The sequence below is a fragment of the Dendrobium catenatum genome, unplaced genomic scaffold (assembly GCF_001605985.2).
Source record: "Dendrobium catenatum unplaced genomic scaffold, ASM160598v2 fragScaff_scaffold_974, whole genome shotgun sequence".
NCBI classification, from domain to species: domain Eukaryota; kingdom Viridiplantae; phylum Streptophyta; class Magnoliopsida; order Asparagales; family Orchidaceae; genus Dendrobium; species Dendrobium catenatum.
The window spans coordinates 3,220,939-3,241,410 of NW_021319436.1; the positions used below are offsets into that span (position 1 = coordinate 3,220,939).

A 20,472-nucleotide genomic window follows, 5' to 3' on the forward strand; every position below is an offset into this window, starting at 1 on the left:
AATATCTATCATATATAAAAAGTCACATGATGAAAGCTCAATAATTCAAAAGAAAATATATTTTTATCAATTTTGGAAAGATTAAAACTGTAGAAATCAAAACCATCGAAAACATAAGTGTATAATCACTTACTTCAAATAGAATAAAATTTGTAACAGGATCGTTAGTCGAAAAACCCCTGGAGAGCTTCATATATTTTCTCTCCTCTCCTGTCTCCCTTCACTTCCCCTCCCCTTTCCTTTCCTTCACGGCCATGCACATAAGAGTGAGGGAGGGAGTGATGTGGTGGCAAGAATTTAAATTATATATATAAACTCATTTTAGTGCCTAACACACGACACACAAGTGGCCCAACACTGCTACACCACATGCCGCCTCCAGAGTTATTATATAATATAGAGCATCATCTCTTCAGTGGCATTTTCTAGCGCCACTGCTCCTTTATAGCCAGCACTGTTGTGATTTTCGAACTAACACTGTAGCACTCCATATATATTTTTCATAATTTTTCAAATAAATTTATTTTTAAACTTTTGGATTATTACATCTACAACCACTATGCATTACTATGCATTGCTACAAATCAGAACAAAACAAATAAATAAATAAAATTATGACTATACTAAAATTAAAAGAAAACATATATAGACTCAGATAGATCAGAAGCTAAGATTACAATCGAGTATTTAAAATATTGTTCAAGTTTGTTTGTTTACTTAATTAAACGATCTCAAACGAGCTTTAATCGAACTGAACAGCGAGTAGCTCGTCGAACGTTTGGTTCGCTTGCAGCCCTAATTACAACAACTCAACCAACTCTTTTGTGTTTCCCTAACCTAAAACAGATGTATAATAGGTGTGAGCTGACACAGCGCAGTGTATCACACGCACTGATTTAAAATTTTAAATATTTTACTTATTATGCATTTAACTGAGTTTAAAAAGAATTAATAACAAATCACTATACTGAACAAAATAATACTTGCAATTATCAGAAATCTAAATAAGAATATATTAAAAGTAAATAAATAAATACTCAATATATTAGAATAAAAAATAATATATTTTGTTCATGCCCTTATACCTCCCATAAAAAAAAAATATCAAAATTTAGATTCTTATATCACTCTTTGTTAGCATATAACAAAACACCCTTATGGCTCCCAATACTTAACATATATGATGTATTAAAAATTTAGATCTTTATGACTCCTTGTGCATCCCACACACAAAAATAAAACTTTGTGCTAGGTTGATTCAATTACTTGGCACTTTACTTGAGCCCACTTCATAATAACACATGTTAATCTACATAACAGGCTTACATCTTCAACCCAATTCAGGTATGCGTTATTAATTGATTAATGTGATCCAGAAAATTATGGGTTTGCAAACCCTAAACTATTATCCTTCAGAATTTAAGAACAACTCTGGCTTGCCGAAGAGAGAAAAAAAAAAGTCTTGAGGGAAGCAAAAGACTTGGATTTAGCATCAAATTCAATTGCTCGTTACCAAATTTGCGAACAGGAATCATTATATGAAGTTCTTTCTATATAATATGTCGTTTCTTCACCATTCAGTTCTGTGGTTCACAACTAAAAAACGTTTATCAATGAGCCAAAGAAATTCTAAAACATCATAAATACACAATAAAGAATTCTCACATTCCAAACAATGCAGCACGGAGAAATGTTGAAAGAGAATTCAAAAGATAAAAAAAAAATACTTTATGGTTTTCTTCAGAGCTTGAAAGTCTGGAATGATATACTCAATATTGGCTTAAGAAGCTCAGAATGTAATAAGATCATGCTTCTGCTGCTGTTTTCTTTGATCATGCTCGTCCGAAGTGCTCTCCCCCTTCTTCCCAAAGATCATTTCATCCAAATCATCCATCATGTCATCATCCACGTGACTTCCCTTTGTTCTAGATCTTGCAGGCTTCCTTACAAGAGCTTCCTCCTTGCTGAGTCTGGGTGAGTCTTCATGCTCAACAGCAACGGGAATTAAGGCTGGTTGTGGCTCGGAATGGACAATCTGAGGCTTCTTCAGGTCATCATACTTGGATAGGATCTTTTGGAGTTCATCGTTTAAGTTCAGGGCTTCGAAGATCACAGCTTCATTTTCGCCAGCAGTTTCAATAATTCTTTGAACAGTATATTGGCATTCACGGCACTGCCGTACTAGAGTAGTTGTCAAATCATCCTACATGCATAAACAAACGGTAACTAATTGTTCAACCTTCATATATGCTTGCATGCATCAGCTACTAAAACTGACTCTTATACAAATAAACATTAATGGTTTTGCCCGTTCAGTAATAGCAAGGCATTGCAATTCTGCATTCATTATTGAATTACACCAATGACGGCAAAAAGACATACATAATTGAAACTTTTTAATTCATGTGAATCAAGGGAATGTAGTTAGAGATGTACCTTTTCAAATCATCAAAAGTAGACCGCAATAAAAGTCTTCCTAAATAGTGCTCTCGCTTTAAATCACAGTTATAACTCTAAAATCTTAAATGTATTTTGGTCATCATAATGGTTATGTGAGCCAAACCTAGTTATGACAGTTTCTCTTCCTCTTTTGTTCCCTTCTTTTCCTTTCATTACAACCAAAAATTCCTTGGCAAGTCATGGTCAATATGCACCAAACTTCCTTTGGAAAAATCATTTATTTTTGGATTTAAGCAGTAAATGTAGATAGTAAGAGACACTGAAGATATATTTCCCTGTCATTTGGAAATTAATGCAAATGCACATCACCAAGTCAAGCAGGCCTACATCTTGAGCTTCAATAGCTACGAGGCAAGCCTCTTCATTTTGAAGAAATAAAAAAATTGCAAATCATTGATAATGAGAAGAGATGGCGTACCATAACCCATAGTTGGTTAGAGCAATGCATTAGATATTTCCATTTAAAGAAAACAAAAAAAAACTATTTAATTGATTAAATTCTGCTGGATAAAAAACCAATTTAGATCATCATGATGCAATCTTATGAGTTTTGAAAGGCACTCGTGAGTTTGTGGTGCAATATCTATTTCCTTCTCGCTCTTTTAGAATTCCTGCAAAGCAAAGGAATGTTGAACATCATGGGGTTTCAAAGGAAAATTCTAATAGGACCCCAGAGATTTCCCCTAGCCAGTTGTGAGGCTAATAGAAGTTTATTTTAATTCTAGGGGATTGAGATTTTCCACGGGCATAAAAGCCCATGATTAATTAATTACAAATCGTGCCCCATGTCAAAGAACACACTCAGTTAAGGATATTACTATGCTATGGATTGATGGTTGAAAATTAAATTTATGTATGCGGAGAAAGAATGGGGATGAATGATCAACTTAATCAAGAACCTATGGTACCCTCGTTCTTAGTCAACTTAGTGGAGAACCAATAGAGAGTTGGAAGGTCACATTGTCTAGATTAGTAAAAATGGATTGTCTCATATCAAAGATATCTTTAGATTAGTAGAAATGGATTGTCTCATATCAAAGATATATTGAGTAAACCAATATAGAAGTACGTTAAAGACAGCCTCCATTCAAAGTGAGGCCCAAAGTTTCTCTAAGATAGAAAATGCTTGAAGGGACCAACATGACCGATACTTCTTCATAGGTTCAAAGACGTAAAGGAAATTGGGTTCGACTGGTTCATACCAAAGTTGGCTTAGTGTCACAACATATGGCTAAGTCTAGTTAGAAGTATCAATATATGATTCTCTCTCCTTCGGAGGCATTGGTTAACCAATCTAGTCATCCAAAATGGGATTAGACTCACATAAGGGGAATGCACTCTGAGGACACAGAGTAAGGATTATACACTACCAGGCATGTTTATCATGGGGCTTTCTATGATTCTAAGGGTTATTATCCACAATGATAGAGTGTTGATTGTCATATCTATGGGATGGCTTGACTATGGAGCACTTGGTCAAATTCCAATTAAGGTCAAACCTCAAGCCATGGCCAAACCAAGATCAATTTAACCTAATCAACCCATATCAAATTTGAATTTAAGCTCTAATTCATGGTCCAATCATACTCCAATGATTGCCCATTCAATCCAAAGCAAGTCGACCAAGTCAACACGCCCACACTTGGTCAAACCACTTTGAATACTTTTCCAAATTTCAAGTATTTAATCTTAAGCCCTTAGGTACCAGTTCAATAAACCTTTGGTGCCACCTTGTACGGATACTCCTATTTATAAGGCATGCTGTATCGGACATGTGTCGGATACAGATACGCCTCCGATACGACACGGATACGTGTCGGACGGGGACGGCTTTGCTGTGTCAAATTAAAATATAATTTAAATTTGAGAAGACACGCGAATCAGATACGCGTCTTATTAAAAAAAACAAAGCCGCAATTTACCTTATTGATTTCGGCTATCCACATTTGCGGCTTAAATATTTCGGCGAGCTAGGTTTTTCGTTTTTGCACAAGTGTTCGTCTTTTTCGTTATAGTCGAAGGAGTGGCTCGACGACGTGAGCATAGAAGCGGACAGAATCATCCTTCGTCGACGAAGAGGCTTGACGGCGCAAGCATTAAAGCCGATATAATCATTCTTTGTCGACGGAGCAACTCGACGACGCGAACAGTGAAGGCGACGTGAGCAGTGAAGGTTCATTTTCTTAGTTCTTCGTTCTTCTTCGACGGAGTGACTCGGTATTCGGTACCGCTCGGTACTGCTCAGTACTGATCGGTACCGCTCCGTACTGATCGGTACCGCTCGCTCTGTACCGCTAGATACTCGGTACCGCTTGGTACCGAGCGATATTGGAACTCAGTACCGCTCGTACTGGAACTCGGTACTGCTCGGTACAGAGGGGTATCGAATGGTACCAAGCAGTACCGAGAAGGAAGAGAAAGCTTTAAAATAACACTTACAATAAAAATTTGTTTAGCGGGCGCTGTTCCCAGAAACCCCTGCAGGGGCGCTGCCCCTTGACCCCGCAACCTGATAGGGCAAGTCGAACCCCGCCAGGGAGCAGCGCCCCCTTGGACCCCCAGCACAGTCGCAATATATCTACACTTTTATATAAAATTTTTCATGTTTCAAATTCAGGTAGTTTAATTTGTGTTGATCTTTTGTACGATTATGAGCTCTAGTGGTGTAGGAATTGGATCTGATGATAGTCCATCAGAGACCAATATTGAAGATAACAAACCTCTGTGGGGTTATGTGACAAAAATAGGTAAAACTTCAGAAGGGGAGGCAATATTGCATTCAAATGTAATTTTTGTAATGTCACATACAAAGGATCATATTATAGAGTGAAAGCTTATTTGTTGAAAATTAGTGGTCATGGAATTAAAATATGCCCGAAGATAAGCTCATCACAAATGGTTGAATTACAAAGGAAAATCAGTGAAGCTGAGCAAAAGAGTAAAAAAAAGCTTCCAAAACATATTCCACTTCCAAGCACTTATGCTTCATATCTTTCATCATCTTCTTCAATTAGAAGTGATGATAATACTGTAAACAAAGGGCTTTTTCGGATGGAGGGATTTGAACCAAAAAGAAGAAAACATGTTGTAGATAGTGTTTTGGAGAAAGCATTTAATTTACAAATGAGAGAACAACTAGATTAAGAAAATAGCTAGAATGTTTTACTCAGCTGGATTTCATTTTAACCTAGAAAAGTATCCACATTACAAGAATGCATTTACCTACGCATGCAATAATAATCTTTGAGGATACGTGCCACCAGGATATAATGTCATTAGAACGAAGTTGTTGCAAAGAGAGAGGGATAATATTGAGAAGTTGTTTGAGCCTACTAGAGGAGTTTAGAAGGAAAACGGAGTTACTTTGGTTTGTGATGAGTGGACAGATCCACAAAGAAGACCACTTATCAACTTCATGATGGTAATAGAGAGCTATCCTATCTAAGGACGTTTGAATAGGGCAAATGAAGGAAATGAGTCCTCATTCTCCACCTAGTCTTCTCTCTCCATTCGAGCTCCCTCTAGTCGAACTCCCAGTTCGTTCAAGCTCTCCAGATCTCTCTACACTTAATCCAAGTCCAAACCACCCGGTCAAACCTCGCCGACGATCAGATTCCGGCGAGCCAAAGCCATTTTCCGTCTAAGGCTTGTAGCGTGCGATAGGAAGCTTCTCAAGTCAAGGCTTCTAAAAATGGATTAAGCATGGCCAGTCTACAAGTGCAACAAGACTTTAAACGGATTAATCTGCCTATTGAATGAGGTAGGATTAATCCGTCTATTGAATGAGGTATAAACTCTAACCCTAGTCTAGATTACACTAGTTTAAATAGTTTTTATTAAGCTTGTTTTAAGCCAAATAAAGCATCCCCCATAATTTCTATTCGTGCATGATACTCATGTTTAAAATTTCATATGAAATAGTTGAGTATTTTCAAAGAACGAGACGTTTTTTTAGTTAAGGGCTTCGATTAACCTAGTCTGCTTAACTATATGAGATCTAGGTCGTTGATCTCCCCGATCGAGCATTTCCGAGCGATAATCCGACCGTATGCAAGCTTCCTCCAGATCGGATTACTGTCCGGCTATATTTGGACCGCTAATTCAAAAACGCGGAGGATACAAGGGTCAAAATCTCGCGCTGACGTGGTTTAGTAGAAGACGCATCCGCGGATCATTAAATGTTAATGATTAGTGGCGGCGCATTCGTTACCATTTAATTCTGTCGCCGCAAATGATTAGCCATGGTTTTATCCAGCAAAACACCGTGCGCCACGCGGCCTCCACTACAGCCACTGACGACTTTTATTATTTATTTCAAATTTATTTATAAAATTTATTTTTAAATACAGACAATTCAAAAAATTAATTAAAAATTAATATTTTATATTAAAATATCCAAAAATTAAATCTTTTAATTTAAATTTAAAGTTATTTTAACATATTAAAAATATTTTTAAAAAATTTTAAACTTTTAATTTTAATTATTTAATTGATATTAAATTAAATATTTTTTCAAATTTTAAAAGTTTATATATTAAAATATGTTAAATAATTAAACATTTATTTTAAAAATAAATTAAAATTAGTTTAATTTAGATATATTTCTATATTTTAAATCATTTTTTTAATTAATTAAATATTTAAATATTAATTAATATTTAATTAAAATTAAATTTAAATAATTTTAAAAATTCAACAAAATCATTTATATAATTTAAAATTTTCAAAAACTTTTAAGACTAATTTAATTGATTTTAAAATAATTTTAAACTTTAATTAATTTAAATACATTAATTAATCTTAAACTTAAGAAATTCAAATTAATTCAAAAATTTTAAATAATGAATTAAAAATTTTTTAAATAAAAATACTTTAATTGAAAATTAACTTTAAAGTTTAACATTTAATTATTATCAAATAATTAAATTATTGAATATCTAATATTTAATTAAATATTATATTAAATATTTTAAAATTAAAATTATTTTCAAATTATTTTTAAAAAATCATGGATCTCTAATCTTTTAAAAAATTATTTTAATAATATTTTTAATTATCTTATTTTAAATCTTATATCTTTATATATATGTTTATATATATATTTATAGTTTGAAATTTATTTTAAAATTATACATATTTAAATCTTTAAATAATTGAGAGATCCATTAAAATGTTAAGCAAAAATTAAGCTTGAATGAATAGAATTAATGGGGGTGATTAGTGAACAATCATGTCTTGATTGTTCGCTTGTTTAATCTTTAATTACAAATTTTATGTTAATCATTGCATGCTTAAAAAGCACACACCACTTAGCTTAGGTTCTCCTAAATCTAGGAATTGATTGTTATTGTGTTTATGCATATATATGTTGGCCAAGGGTTAGAAAGATTTTATTCAAACCTACTTAACTTAGAGACATCACTAAGGACAAAAATTAAAAACTCATTTAAAGAACATAGAAAAATTTTAAGAATTAGGATACACTTCCTATTGACTTGAAACTTTGAACATTCAAACTTAGTAACACATACAGTCTTAAGAAACTTTTTCACTGATTTTTTAAACCATTAAGCCCCTTAATTAAGTTACTTAAACTTAAACCCTTAATTAAGCCTTAAAAATTTCAAAATTTATAATAAATCAATTTTAAATCCAAAAAATACAAATAATACATTAAACTAACCATAATTCAATTTACAACATAAGAAAATTAAAAGCCATTTGATTTGACAGTAAATTTAAGCTTAATTTGATTTTAATTAAAAATCAAGATTTAATTAATTTAATTAATTAAAAATAATTTAAAAATCTAGAAAATTTCGAAACACTTGAGAATCTCTCCATAGGTCATTCCTGCCCTTTGGAGTTGATTTTAAGGAATTGGAAGTTCATTTGGAGCAAAATCAATAAAAGTGTCTTTAATTAAATACTCAAACTTTGAAAAATCATAACTAACTCCAAAAAATTCCAAATTGATCAAACTTAAAGGTATTCAACTCAAAATAAAATCTAATATTTATTAAAAATATCAAACCATCAGAAATCATTCAAATTTGAAAAAGTCAACTTTTGATCAACTTAAGTCAAAAATCGAGTCAAAACTTCAAACATTCATAATAAAATGTAGAAAAATCCAAATCCAGCATTCTTACAGTCTAACGGGTCATCTTAAGGTCTAATATTTTATAAAAATACTTACTTTTCATAAATCAACCTTAATCAAAAAGTCAAGTTTTGACCTTAATTAAATGATTAAAATAATCCAAAAAATTCTAAAAATTCAAAAAACACTTAAACTTATAGAAATCTTTAACAACCTTAAAACCAACAATCAACCAACCTTAATTAAAAATTAATCAACCCTTAAACCTTAATCAATTTAAATCACTTAATCATACTGGTTACCACTGAGTAATCCAGGCCTACGAGGCTATTAAATTATCTAAAGAAGATGAAATAAACTTCACGGCCTCGATGAGCAACAAATGTGGTATCCAACAAATAATTAAAAATAACTCTTAAAATCAATTTTAAATCATTAATATTTAAACTTTAATTAAAATTTTTCTTAAACCTTTCAACCAATCAAAACATCAAGCCACTTCAATCAAATATCATACATAGAACATCCAAATCACACAATCTTTTACACACACTTTAGATAGTTTGTTAGGACAACCAACTCTAGTCTTAGACTAGGCCGATATTTACTTTTCTAATGTGTGTCGGGTATTTCAAGTTTTTACTGCATGTTGGTTGCTAGTTTAGATTGATGTTTTTTGTTTACTTAATTTCTGTACTCTATAATGTGATTGATTGTGTGTTAGATTCACCCTTAGTTTATGAACGATTTATACTAATTTAATATTATGCATGTGGCCATGCTCATACATGGCAATAAAATAAAGGAGGCATTAAAATAAATAATATGCTTTGCACATGTGCTTCAGAAATTTGCTTAAGTCCTTTAAATTAAAAAGGGTATGGTCAAGTGTGATTGTGATTTTGAGCACTGTAATTTCAAATATTAACTGCTTGTGATATTATTTAAATATTGATTATTAGGATAACCTTGTAGGTGTTAAGTCTAAATTTTTCAATTTCATTTGATGTAATTTGATTTTAGCATTCAGTTATAATTGTCGAAGTAACTAATTAAGATGGGATGTTAAACATCCAATTTGGAATCCAAAGAGAAAGGGACATCCCTTAGGGGAGAGTTCCTATCCATTTGGAAGATTCAAATTTGGGTGTCTTCAAAATATTCAAAGGGTAAATATAACACTTTCCAATGAGGAGTTTCTTTTCATTTGGATATCCAGACCCGACGATCCAAGAATGCGTAGAAGGACGAAGAACTAGATAATGAGAAGACTCATTCTCAAAGTTAGTTGAGTCTTAAGAGTAAAAAAACGGGCTTGTTGTCAGTGGCACCCAGCCACTATCTTTCTGCAATTTTGGGATATAATATTAAGTGGCACTTGCTATATAGACATTCAATTTGAGTAATTAATTTAATTGATTTGTTTAATTGATTGCACATTATAAATTGTATGTTTTTTAGCCTTTTTACTTGCATGTCGTGCTTGTTTTAGCCTGGAATCCGATCGGAGGGTCGTGAGGACTCAATTAAAACTATTTCTACTTGAATAAAATTAAATTTTTTAAGATAACATAGTTATTCTAACGTTTTAAGAAGTAAGCTCAAGGCCACCAGGAGTCTGCATAACATTTTTGTTGCACTCTTTTTTCTTTATGTTAGGCACCTCCCCGCCTGGGGGTTTTGGCAAACCACCTAGTCTATGAGGGTGCAAATCAGTCAAAGGGAAATCTGTGCATTCTTTTAAAAATATATATATTTTTAAGTCTTTTTAAAATTGCTTCATTCAAATTTAAACATTCATTGAGTCAATATGCATGCATTATATTAGATACAAACTTAAATATGTCTAAAACCTTAATTGCATTTTAGCTTAAGCATCAAATACTCAACATAAATTAAGGGGTCATTTAGGATCTGCTCTAGATGTCGGCCTCACTTTCCTCAAACTTACCTTAATACATCATCCCTACCACTCTTACATAAAAGACTGGGCTCATGGTTTTGAAGCGCTTAAGTGGTTTAGCTGGCTCCCCAATCCAAGCTGGGGTAAGTCCAGATTTGCATTACATTAACTAGATTCGGATCACTGATTTTCAGTACCCAATTTAGACTTAAGTTCTGAGGCAAGCTCAGACTATAAGACCTCAACCTCCAAGAATTGAATCCCAACTTTCTAATAAAATTGACAACTCAAACTTAAATCTCTTTCAATCAAATTCAAACCCAACACTTAAAATATGCTAGAGTATTTCTCAATTATTTCAGAATCTTAAAACACTCCCCAACATTCCTCCCTTGACTCCTAAAATAAGTGTTCAACTTTGATCCAACTCCATTTGAAAATTCCAAGCCTTACCACCTTTAATATCAACCTTTGCATATCGTTATTTTAATCAAGAGTATTCGTAAGAAAACTCCAATTTCAAATGATATAATTAACTACGACGGCTTGCGCTCGTAGGAGATTTAGAAACTCATATCTAATTCTTTAAAAATCAATTTTTTAAAAAATTTCAATTAATTATCTTTTGGGAAATTAAAAAAATGGCTATCATTATCATCATATTCAAATAATCGATAATAGACAATATCAACTTTTCTCGGGAAGATATATTGCTTTATTATAATTATTTTGATTATGAAATTAATGATCTCCTATCCGGATCATTATTGTCAAACACTCGATCGGATTTAATGTTGACCCTCCGGGTTCATATATGATTCTTTCCTGAGTTTGACTATGATAATCAGGATGAATTCAAAGTTTTGTAATTTAAACCTATTAGGGAATGATATGTTCACCTTTCGAGGTGATATATCATTTATAATGATTTGTTCAATTTTAAAATTTCAGAAATTAATCTTTCCCAAAAAAATTAATTTTTTTTTCAAAATTAACTCTTTTAAATCAAATAGTAATGAATGCAAAGGGCATTCCTACCGTCAACAACAATTCAGTTTCAAGCAAGCATATTAACCCCCCCGGCAAACAAAAGAGGTCAATATGTAATGAATGTGATGATTTGATGACCAAGATATAACAATGAATTCGAAATAAATACAGTTTGCACGCAATCAATATCATTCAACTCCAAGCAAGCATGCTAACTTGCCTGCAAAAAATAACACCTTATACGAGCATATACAAGAAGATTTGCAATGAATATGGGCATCTACGAGCCACTGTGGAAGATTCGTCATATACACAACTTACCTGCATGTTAAAGAAGTAGGATTATGGCAGAGCATACAAGCTTACAATACATATAGCAGTCCCACCTATAAACAAGGTTAGACGATTTACACCAAATGCAGTTTACCTACATACAATAACCGATGACTTATGAATGTCTATTGTCTATTGCTAGTCCACAAACAAACTTAACAGAGCTTGCATTGCACAATAGTCTACCTACAAGAAGCAGCAAATGAACTGTAGCAAAGCGCTACGACTCACATGTAAGCAAAAGCGGGGAATCTGTCGTAAAGATTGCAGATTGCTGCTAGACAGAAACACGAAAATGCTAACGCTAGGTCATCGCGTCAAATATAATAGCTCATTTACAAATGAAAGGTGGATGAATCCTGAAACATTGTATAGCGCATTTACATGAAGAAATATACTCTTACGAGCAAAATTTGAAGAAAATAACATGCAGAAGATGAAATGAGTTAAACGTCACCGGATCTGCAGCATTTATGCAAACGGGCATAAAGCGTTTACAAGCTCTTAATAGAAACTTGCGCATTCTTCAAATGATAATCACCTGCACAATTGACTATATATGAATATTTCAAGAACTCCCCTTCATGCATTAAAATGTGAGCTGACACATTCAGAATATGCATATACAATTTGCAAATGCTTTGGGAAGCATGCAAGTGTACAACACAAAAACATCATGATAATATGTAGTTAGGAATAAGTAGATATGTTATGGGCATTCTCACCTAACATACAAATGCACTAAGCACAATACCTTGCTGCATGCGAAACACACTACGTAAGCACGTCATTTAATATGCATAATACGTTGCACTGTGATTGTGTGTTACATTTATACGCAATCATATAGTGCATCTACACATTACAGTATGCAAGCACGCCATCCCATATGTAAAGTGCATTAGGCAAACAATCCCTCTAATATGCAAAATGTACTTTGTAGTAGTAATATCCTAAACCGACATGTAAACACATCATACATCACACAAAAGCATTTGAATCATCACACAAATGCATTATGCAAACATACGGGCAATATATAAATGCATTGTACAAACATGCTAATGCATCATAAGCCACGCTAGTACACTAAGCCACCACACATCATGTAAACACATTAAATAATGCGCAAATGCATATCTTAATATACATGTATACATGCAAACATATAAATACATGGCAAGTAGGTCAACATATAGATGAAAGTATAAGTGTGTGTGTGAACATGCAAATATGACGTATACACCCCTTGTATTGCATATAAACTGCTACCATGTAAATATATCAAGTAAGATGTATTGAAAAGCATATACCTATATGGGCTCCGACGAGCGTGATGTATGCACACACATGATGTTTATGGATGTTGTGTGGGTCAAATGTGACCTTAAATTCAAGTCGGATCCTCCTTTTTAAAAAGATATTAGTTGACATAACTTGAACAACTGAACAAATACACGGTCATAGCATCGATCAGATTGTTTGTTTTATACGTTCATATTAGGTCATCAAGGTCTATTATAAGAAAGATTCACCACTAAAAAAATAAAACAAACACTAAACTTGATCCCCTATTGGCAAGAAAATAAAGTCGACAGGATTTGATTAATAAAATAAAATTACCCATAATCCCCGAAGATGACAGTATTAACAGAAAATCTCAACCAGATGAGATCCAAAACATTTAAAATGCCTTCTAAATTTCTATGAAATATAGGCATTTAAATTGACTTTAATGTCACCCTGATTATAACCGTGTTGAATGCAAATATCAACCAAAGGTTAATTCTCAAAAACCTATCAAAGATTCAAAAAAACTCTACATATATTAATAATATTAATATTTAAATTTGAAATTTAATCATCTAATAACTTAAAACAAAATTCATTCACTCTCTGCAGTAGTTTGTGGAGGTAGACAAGTTTGAAAATCACTTCAGTTCACAAAGAGCGAATGTCAAGTCGAGAATATCACTATGATTCATTCTCAAATCATCTTTTGTCAGTAAGAATGCGACGCATGTCCTCTAACCGGTGGTTTCACCATCAAATAACACCATAGGTAAATGGTTATGACAAGGACCCTCTGACCGGGCGGTTTTACATTCAATTTGATACTACTAAATTACTATCATGGTTAGAGCCTGTATGTTCCCAATGGCTTTAAACCCTTGATTAATAAATTAATAGGATATAATCGATAAAGAACAAAGCCTTTTATTAACTAAGGTGGACTCAAATATATCCCCTTAGGAAAAAATTCACCACAAGTCTACAAGGTACCCTTGAACAGATCAACTCATGGCTATCGACAATGATCCTTCAGTCAGGTTGGGTTGACTACCTCCTCTCACTAAATAAACTAGGAACAATGATGACCAGAAATGAGGGAACCATGGGATCTTGATCGGATTCATCATCAATTCCCACATCATTCGCTTTAAGTGCGTGGTGATAAATTTTAATTTTTAACATTTAAAATTGATGCTACTATACACTGGATACAACGTATCTATTCGACGACTACCCTTAATCGAAAGTTCTCTCTAGTTATTGGGAGGGGTAATTAATTATAGGGGCTTGCACCTATAGGAAACGTGAACTTAGATAATAAAAGTCCTCGCAAAATGAGGGCAAAGTCTCTAGGTAATATCTTATTCAAAACCCAATTTTCCTTCTGAAAATTTACCTTGAAACGTAAACTCGTTAAAACTCTCATCGACGCGACACAAAAAAGGAAAGGGAGGCGGAGAGACCGGGGAGCGAATTTTCGGAGCCCACAACCTGCCATTAAAAGATCAAGTCCCACAAGTCCCTATTTGCAATCCTCCATTTGCCATCCTTTCAATTAAATTTGTCAATTCCTCCAATCCTCCGCCACCTCTTATACTCCCCTACTGCCTCCTGAATTCTCCTCCATCTCCTACTTCCCTCAAAGAGTTCAAAAGCTTTAGTATAAGTGATGAATTACCAAGGGAAGGATGGTGATGCAGCTAAAATCTACCAGCTCATGATACCACTAGGCCTTCATTCACGATGGTTGCCCCACAGTGTTATTTTTCCCTGCACAACAACTTTTTCTACCCTTCATATTCTAAGATGTATTGAACAATGAAAAATGCCATATCTACCAATCAAGAATATACGATTGTGTTAGCAGCAAACATAGGAAAGGAATCTAGGGATGGAGGTGCTAGGGTGGACTAAGACTATAGGATTACCGTGCACAAAAGATAAAATTCAAAGGTGGAAGTTTCATGCTGCTTCACAAGTTTCACATGTTTTATAGTTCATAAAATCAAGCATAAGCTGTTGAATCTACTAGTACTTCTAAGCATAATATACCTAAAGTATATTTTGTTGGGAATTGTAGATCAAAAGGAACATAAGTTGTACTTGATATACTAATATCAAATCTATTTTTAATTCAGAGCTTAGGTTTCTAGATGAGGCTTAAATAAATTGGCATCACTACACCAGCATATTTTTCACTCATCCAATGTGGGATTAAACCTATTACTCCTAAGTGCCTTAATAATTTCCAATTTATGTGAGGGCACTCCACATTGACCATCACTCCCATTCAAACTGAAATATATTTTTAATTATTGAGCGTCATACACCAAGGGCACACTTGATCATACGGAGCTGATGTAGGAGTCACTTGATTTTAAAACATTGCTCTTGGGAGACTACCAAAGATCCACAGGAGCCACAAACCATATGAGCTACTTGATCCCAACCAGGCCATCAATCTGACACCACTTAATAAAGAGTGTAAATCAAAAGGCGACCAAATTTGGGCTTGATCTAGTAGTGCTCAAATCAAATTTCAACCCAAAAGTTTAAACCTAATGGGTGAGCCAATCACTTGATATCTCAACACAAACATATGCTAAAGCTATTTGATGGAGACTAAACCCAGTAATCTCGCCTACTTAACCCATATATATCAAATACCGATGTAATCACTTAATTGTTTTTGTTTGATTCAATTATATAATATGTAAAGACTAAAATATTGTACATAATGATAAAAAATTTAAAACTTTATATGCCTTTTTTATAGTCTCATTTCCTCACTTCATCCACATAGCTCAATTGCAATCTATATGTTGATCAGAACTGGCCAACATTTGTATTCAAGCAACCTTGGATTGAAATGTTAAATGCATACTTGCAATATTAGTAAGTCAAATGAACACAACACATAATCAAAGATGTAAGTGAATCAAACAAAAATTCACAAATAAGTACAAAAAACTTATGTATTGATATAATATCTAGTTGTAGCTAGTAAATCAGAATATAATTTGGCGTGCCAGCTAGGCCATAGTGTTACTTAATTGGATGACAAGACTTCTATATAGCCTTGTTTGACCTGACCGACCTCCAGGATACATTCCCATCTATCCCGTTCCAACCCCTTACCAAGGCATAAGCGTTGGCTTGTTTTCATCTGCATTTTCCTTCTTCTATCACAAATACGGAGTTGCTATTTGCAGGTTAAAGGGCACCAAAAGTCACTTAATCTAACTTTAACTATCCTTCTTACTCCTTATTCCAATATTTTCTTAAACTCAACCAGAAGAAAAACTATATGCCTATATCTCTGACACATTTATTGCTGACCTAATTCACAAAATTAAAAAATCATGCCCTTATACCACGGCAAAGAAATTGAATTGTTTTCATCTGAAGTTTCCTTCAGTTGTCTCAAATATTGAGCTGCTATAGCAGTGCAAAGAGCAACCAAGTTCACTGATATTATTTCTGTAAAATCCATTCCATCACTCAATCTCCACTTGCAAGATCAAGACCTCTCAATTAATTTCTCTTCAATTGCTCAATAGCAGTGATCAAATTAGGGATACCCAAGCTTTGTTGGTGCAGTAATTCTATGTTATTGTAAAGGTCTTAGGATCAAATCCCTCCAACATTAAATTTATGCTTCAATACTCAAACTCTCTCCCCAAAAAAAAAATCACACTAACATCCTTTAACTTGGCAGAATAGACTGGAAGAAAAGAACAAGATAAAAAAAAGAAAAAGAGAAAGAAGATCAGTTAGAAATTGATCCATGCCCTGTAAAATCCACCTTGGGCATATTAAGAAAAAACAGTAGAAACTAGACCCAAGAGAAAGGGACTCTACAGCTCTCAACATTAAGCTGCTAGAGAAGGACGGCAAGTTACTGGTAGACAAAACTAAGGCTCAACCTAAACTCTCCTTCATTTTTTGAGGGGAATGGTAACTTACAGATGTTGAGTGGACACTAAAATAAATTAGAGGTTAGTAATTATAGAAAAAACTAGTTACTATTCAAAATAATTATAAAATGTTTTAAGGTAGGAAATATATTAAATATCATGAATTATCTAGAACATTATTTTGAAGGTTTAATTATAATATAATATTATTTTTTAGGATCATAACTATTTTTTAATTAGATAAAAACAAATATCTATTTTTTTTAAATAGTTGTATCTACAGTATACAGAAAGTTGCATAGTGCAAGTTTAGCAGGTGCAAAGTTATTCTCATTTTTAGGGTACAAAAAGGAACATAGGGCAATCAAGTAATAGTTAGCGAAGGTCTGGGAAAAAAAATAACTCATAAGTCAACTTTTGTGTAAAACATCAGCAGTTATCAATCACTTTATGACTATATAAATAAAAATTGGGTGATAATCATATTGAAATTTTAACCAAAAGAAAGTAATGCATGAGTAAATAATTAAAGAATTCTAAACTGTACCGCAAACACTAAGTAAATAGCATGATCAACATAAAGATATTTGGAAATGAAAAAAAAAACACTTGCATATATACACAAATGCAGTGAGATCTAGTTGAAAGAAGTATATAGTTCACCGAAAATTGAACTACCTGCAATGCCTCCTGTTGGGGTGAAGAGGATAGAACTGTTGAAAGGAGCTCAACACTATTTCGCGTTACATCAAAAGCTTCCTTGGTTTGTTCAGTAGAAAAACTTTGCACATGTACTTCATTGTGATCTTGTTGGGTAACCCCAACAAATGACTCTGACTCTGAAGTTGAACGTGGTGGGGTAAAAATTGGAGCCAAACTCTCATCATCACGACCAGGAAAACGAATGCCTCTGGATTTTAAACTCTAGAAAAAAGATTAACCCCATCAGAAAATTTTATGCAGAACAAATGATAGATGATATAGGGAGAGGTTTGTTTGAATAAAAGATTGAAAATCAATCAAAATTACAAAATACCAACCAATAAACAAAGAATCTACTACCTAATTATTTTATAAATAAAATAAAATATGATATAGCATATAACAGAAGCTTCTATATGCTACATTACACAGTTGTACATCAAGACACAGAGTTAAGTTTGAAAATGTGAAATTGTAATGTATTCCATACTGCATTAAATATGATATAGCATATTAAGAAATATGGAGATGAGATTTCTTATGGAAATAATTGATGGTTGTTCGGATGCAAGTGATACCTTATATGTTTCTTCAAAAACTGGCAAGTAACGAAGCTCTTGTCCAGATTCTCCCCATGCCTCTATCAAAACAAGAGCCTTGTTTCTGTTGTTCACTATTGTCTGGGGATCATCAATCAGTTTTACCATCTCATCCAGCACTCTTTCAGCAGCAACTTCTGAGAATGCTTTTTCACAATTCTTCACACACGTCTCAAGAAGGACAAGAGCAAGATATTGGACTCTGGGATTCTTCGTCATTATCCGATTCTTAATGCTTCGAATCAATTCAACACTGTTAACCTTCTCACTATTCATCATGTCACAAATCTCAAGATTGATAGACCAGTCAGGGCCTTCCAAAGTCTCTGATGTTGCTTCTTCAACAATCTTATCAGTAGGGTTCTGACCTTGGAAGAACTCCTTCATCTTATAGCTCATGGAGCTCATGCTCGCTGTCATCTTCCTCCCCACTTCAGAACCACTTATCTTCAGACGCTCACCAAAAGCGCTAACCTTATCCATTAGATTGTCACCCATTTTCAAGAAAATTTTTTAGAAAATAGACCAAACGAATGCTCTCGTTCCTAGGAAACCCTTTGCCAATAGGGTCTCCAAGAATAAATTTGGATCAATAGACTTCAAGATTCAGGCTGCGTACATAGAAAATAAGGAATAAGTAAATATGAACACTGTAACCATCCCTGGTAAGACGATGCAGCTAACCAATAGAAATCAAAGTACAGTAAGCAACAAACAAAATCGAAGTACAGCAAGAAACAAACATATGCATTTCTCAGGGGTTTCCAAAAAATACTTGTAACAAATGAAAACATAAAAGGAAATTTACGGTCGCCCTTGCACATTCATTAAGAGGATTAGGCTGATTCAATGTTAAAACAAACACCATCATTGATATAAGAGAGGACATGGAAACTATGATGTCTGATCCGGATGGGTATACAATAAAACACAGGATAACAGGTTCGAAAGATCATTTTAAACAAATATAAATAGGACGTGGATGAATCTGAGTACAACAAATACGATCTATACATAAAAAAACCAAAATTTCAAACTATAATTACTAAATATAATTATTAAAGATAACAAATAAGTATTTGCACTAAAGCTCAATATAGTAGATTGCACTCTTTAAACAACAGAACATAGCACAGCTCAATATTATTAACATCAAATCATAATGTTATTTCGGGCAGTGAAAAAAACAAGAGCAAGATCACTAACAAATGCAAGTATAACAGGACAACAGTCATAACAAATGCGATTTCCAAAAGGCATAAGAGCCTCGCAAAATCAAATACGCAGATAGATAATCAAAACATTAGGGTTTCAATCAAGTCGAGTATTTTTATGAATTTGCTAAGCCGAATGATCTAATAGTGAAAAAAGAAAAGCCAATTACATCAACGAGCATGCTTCCAATATTGATTCAGGTGAAGCCTAGCGTATTCTCATATTGATATAAAATTTCCTGAGTAATCAATTCATAATAATAACACTAAATCAACAACCGCGAATCTAAAATAGCCAGGCATCAATTTGAAGAGCAAGAAATGGGAAGTGGGAAACGTTGGCTAACCTGTAAAATACGATTTATGTTTCTTCTTCTTTGAGTTCTCCAATTATTCTTTTAGCAGAGAAACAGAGATCCAGGGATGAAGCGGTGGAACAGAAAATGAAAAAGATGGCGGCGAGACGCGGAATGAAGAGACGAGTTGGCCGAGATGGTAAGGAAAGTGTCGAGAAGAGGACCGATTGAGGTATTGGAAAATCGTCAAAGCCCAATGCTCGGAATGAACTTAAAGTTCTGTGAGACTGACTTAGTCCCTGCATTCGGTCAAGGAGTCGGTGCGCCGTGCGCATCGCGCCTAGCTGGCCATAACCTGCACCGCTCGCAAGCAGTTGGGCAGAATCTTTTTTATTTTTTATTTTTTTTTAATTAGTTTATTAGAAAGTATTGTGCTTCATGGCTCTTCTTTAACAATTTCATCATAATTTTATTTTTAGTGTTTAACTGTTATTGTAGAATCATATTCATCTAGATAAATTAATCAAATTATTATAATGATTTTAATCGAGCTTAAAGTTTATGATTACATGTAACTCAAACCTCGTCAAGTTCGAGGTTATTATGAGCTTTGAGTCGTCTATTTCTAAATCTCATCAAATTGCCCAATAGGTAATTCTCAC

At 33.6% G+C, this 20,472-nt stretch overlaps 1 protein-coding gene across 1 annotated transcript; it reads right to left on the bottom strand.

Moving 5' to 3' along the window:
• Positions 1-1,517: 1,517 nt before the first annotated feature.
• LOC110103896 (TOM1-like protein 1) lies at positions 1,518-20,113 on the bottom strand. Its single transcript, XM_028697592.1, has 4 exons — positions 19,862-20,113; positions 18,280-18,911; positions 17,678-17,923; positions 1,518-2,203 (listed from the first exon to the last, which is right to left on the bottom strand). The coding sequence occupies exons 2-4, from the start codon at positions 18,796-18,798 to the stop codon at positions 1,790-1,792; spliced, it is 1,179 nt and encodes a 392-aa protein (XP_028553425.1). The 5' UTR covers positions 18,799-18,911; positions 19,862-20,113; the 3' UTR covers positions 1,518-1,789.
• Between the last annotated feature and the right edge of the window lie 359 nt (positions 20,114-20,472).

Bases quoted from the DNA above. Each gene is read 5' to 3' on its own strand.
- LOC110103896 (XM_028697592.1), bottom strand. From the start codon at position 18,798: ATGGGTGACAATCTAATGGATAAGGTTAGCGCTTTTGGTGAGCGTCTG. The intron at 17,924-18,279 runs GTATCACTTGCA...TCTTTTTTCTAG, and splicing joins TTTTTGAAGAAACATATAAG to AGTTTAAAATCCAGAGGCAT. The intron at 2,204-17,677 runs GTAGTTCAATTT...TTATGCATGTAG, and splicing joins CCCAACAGGAGGCATTGCAG to GATGATTTGACAACTACTCT.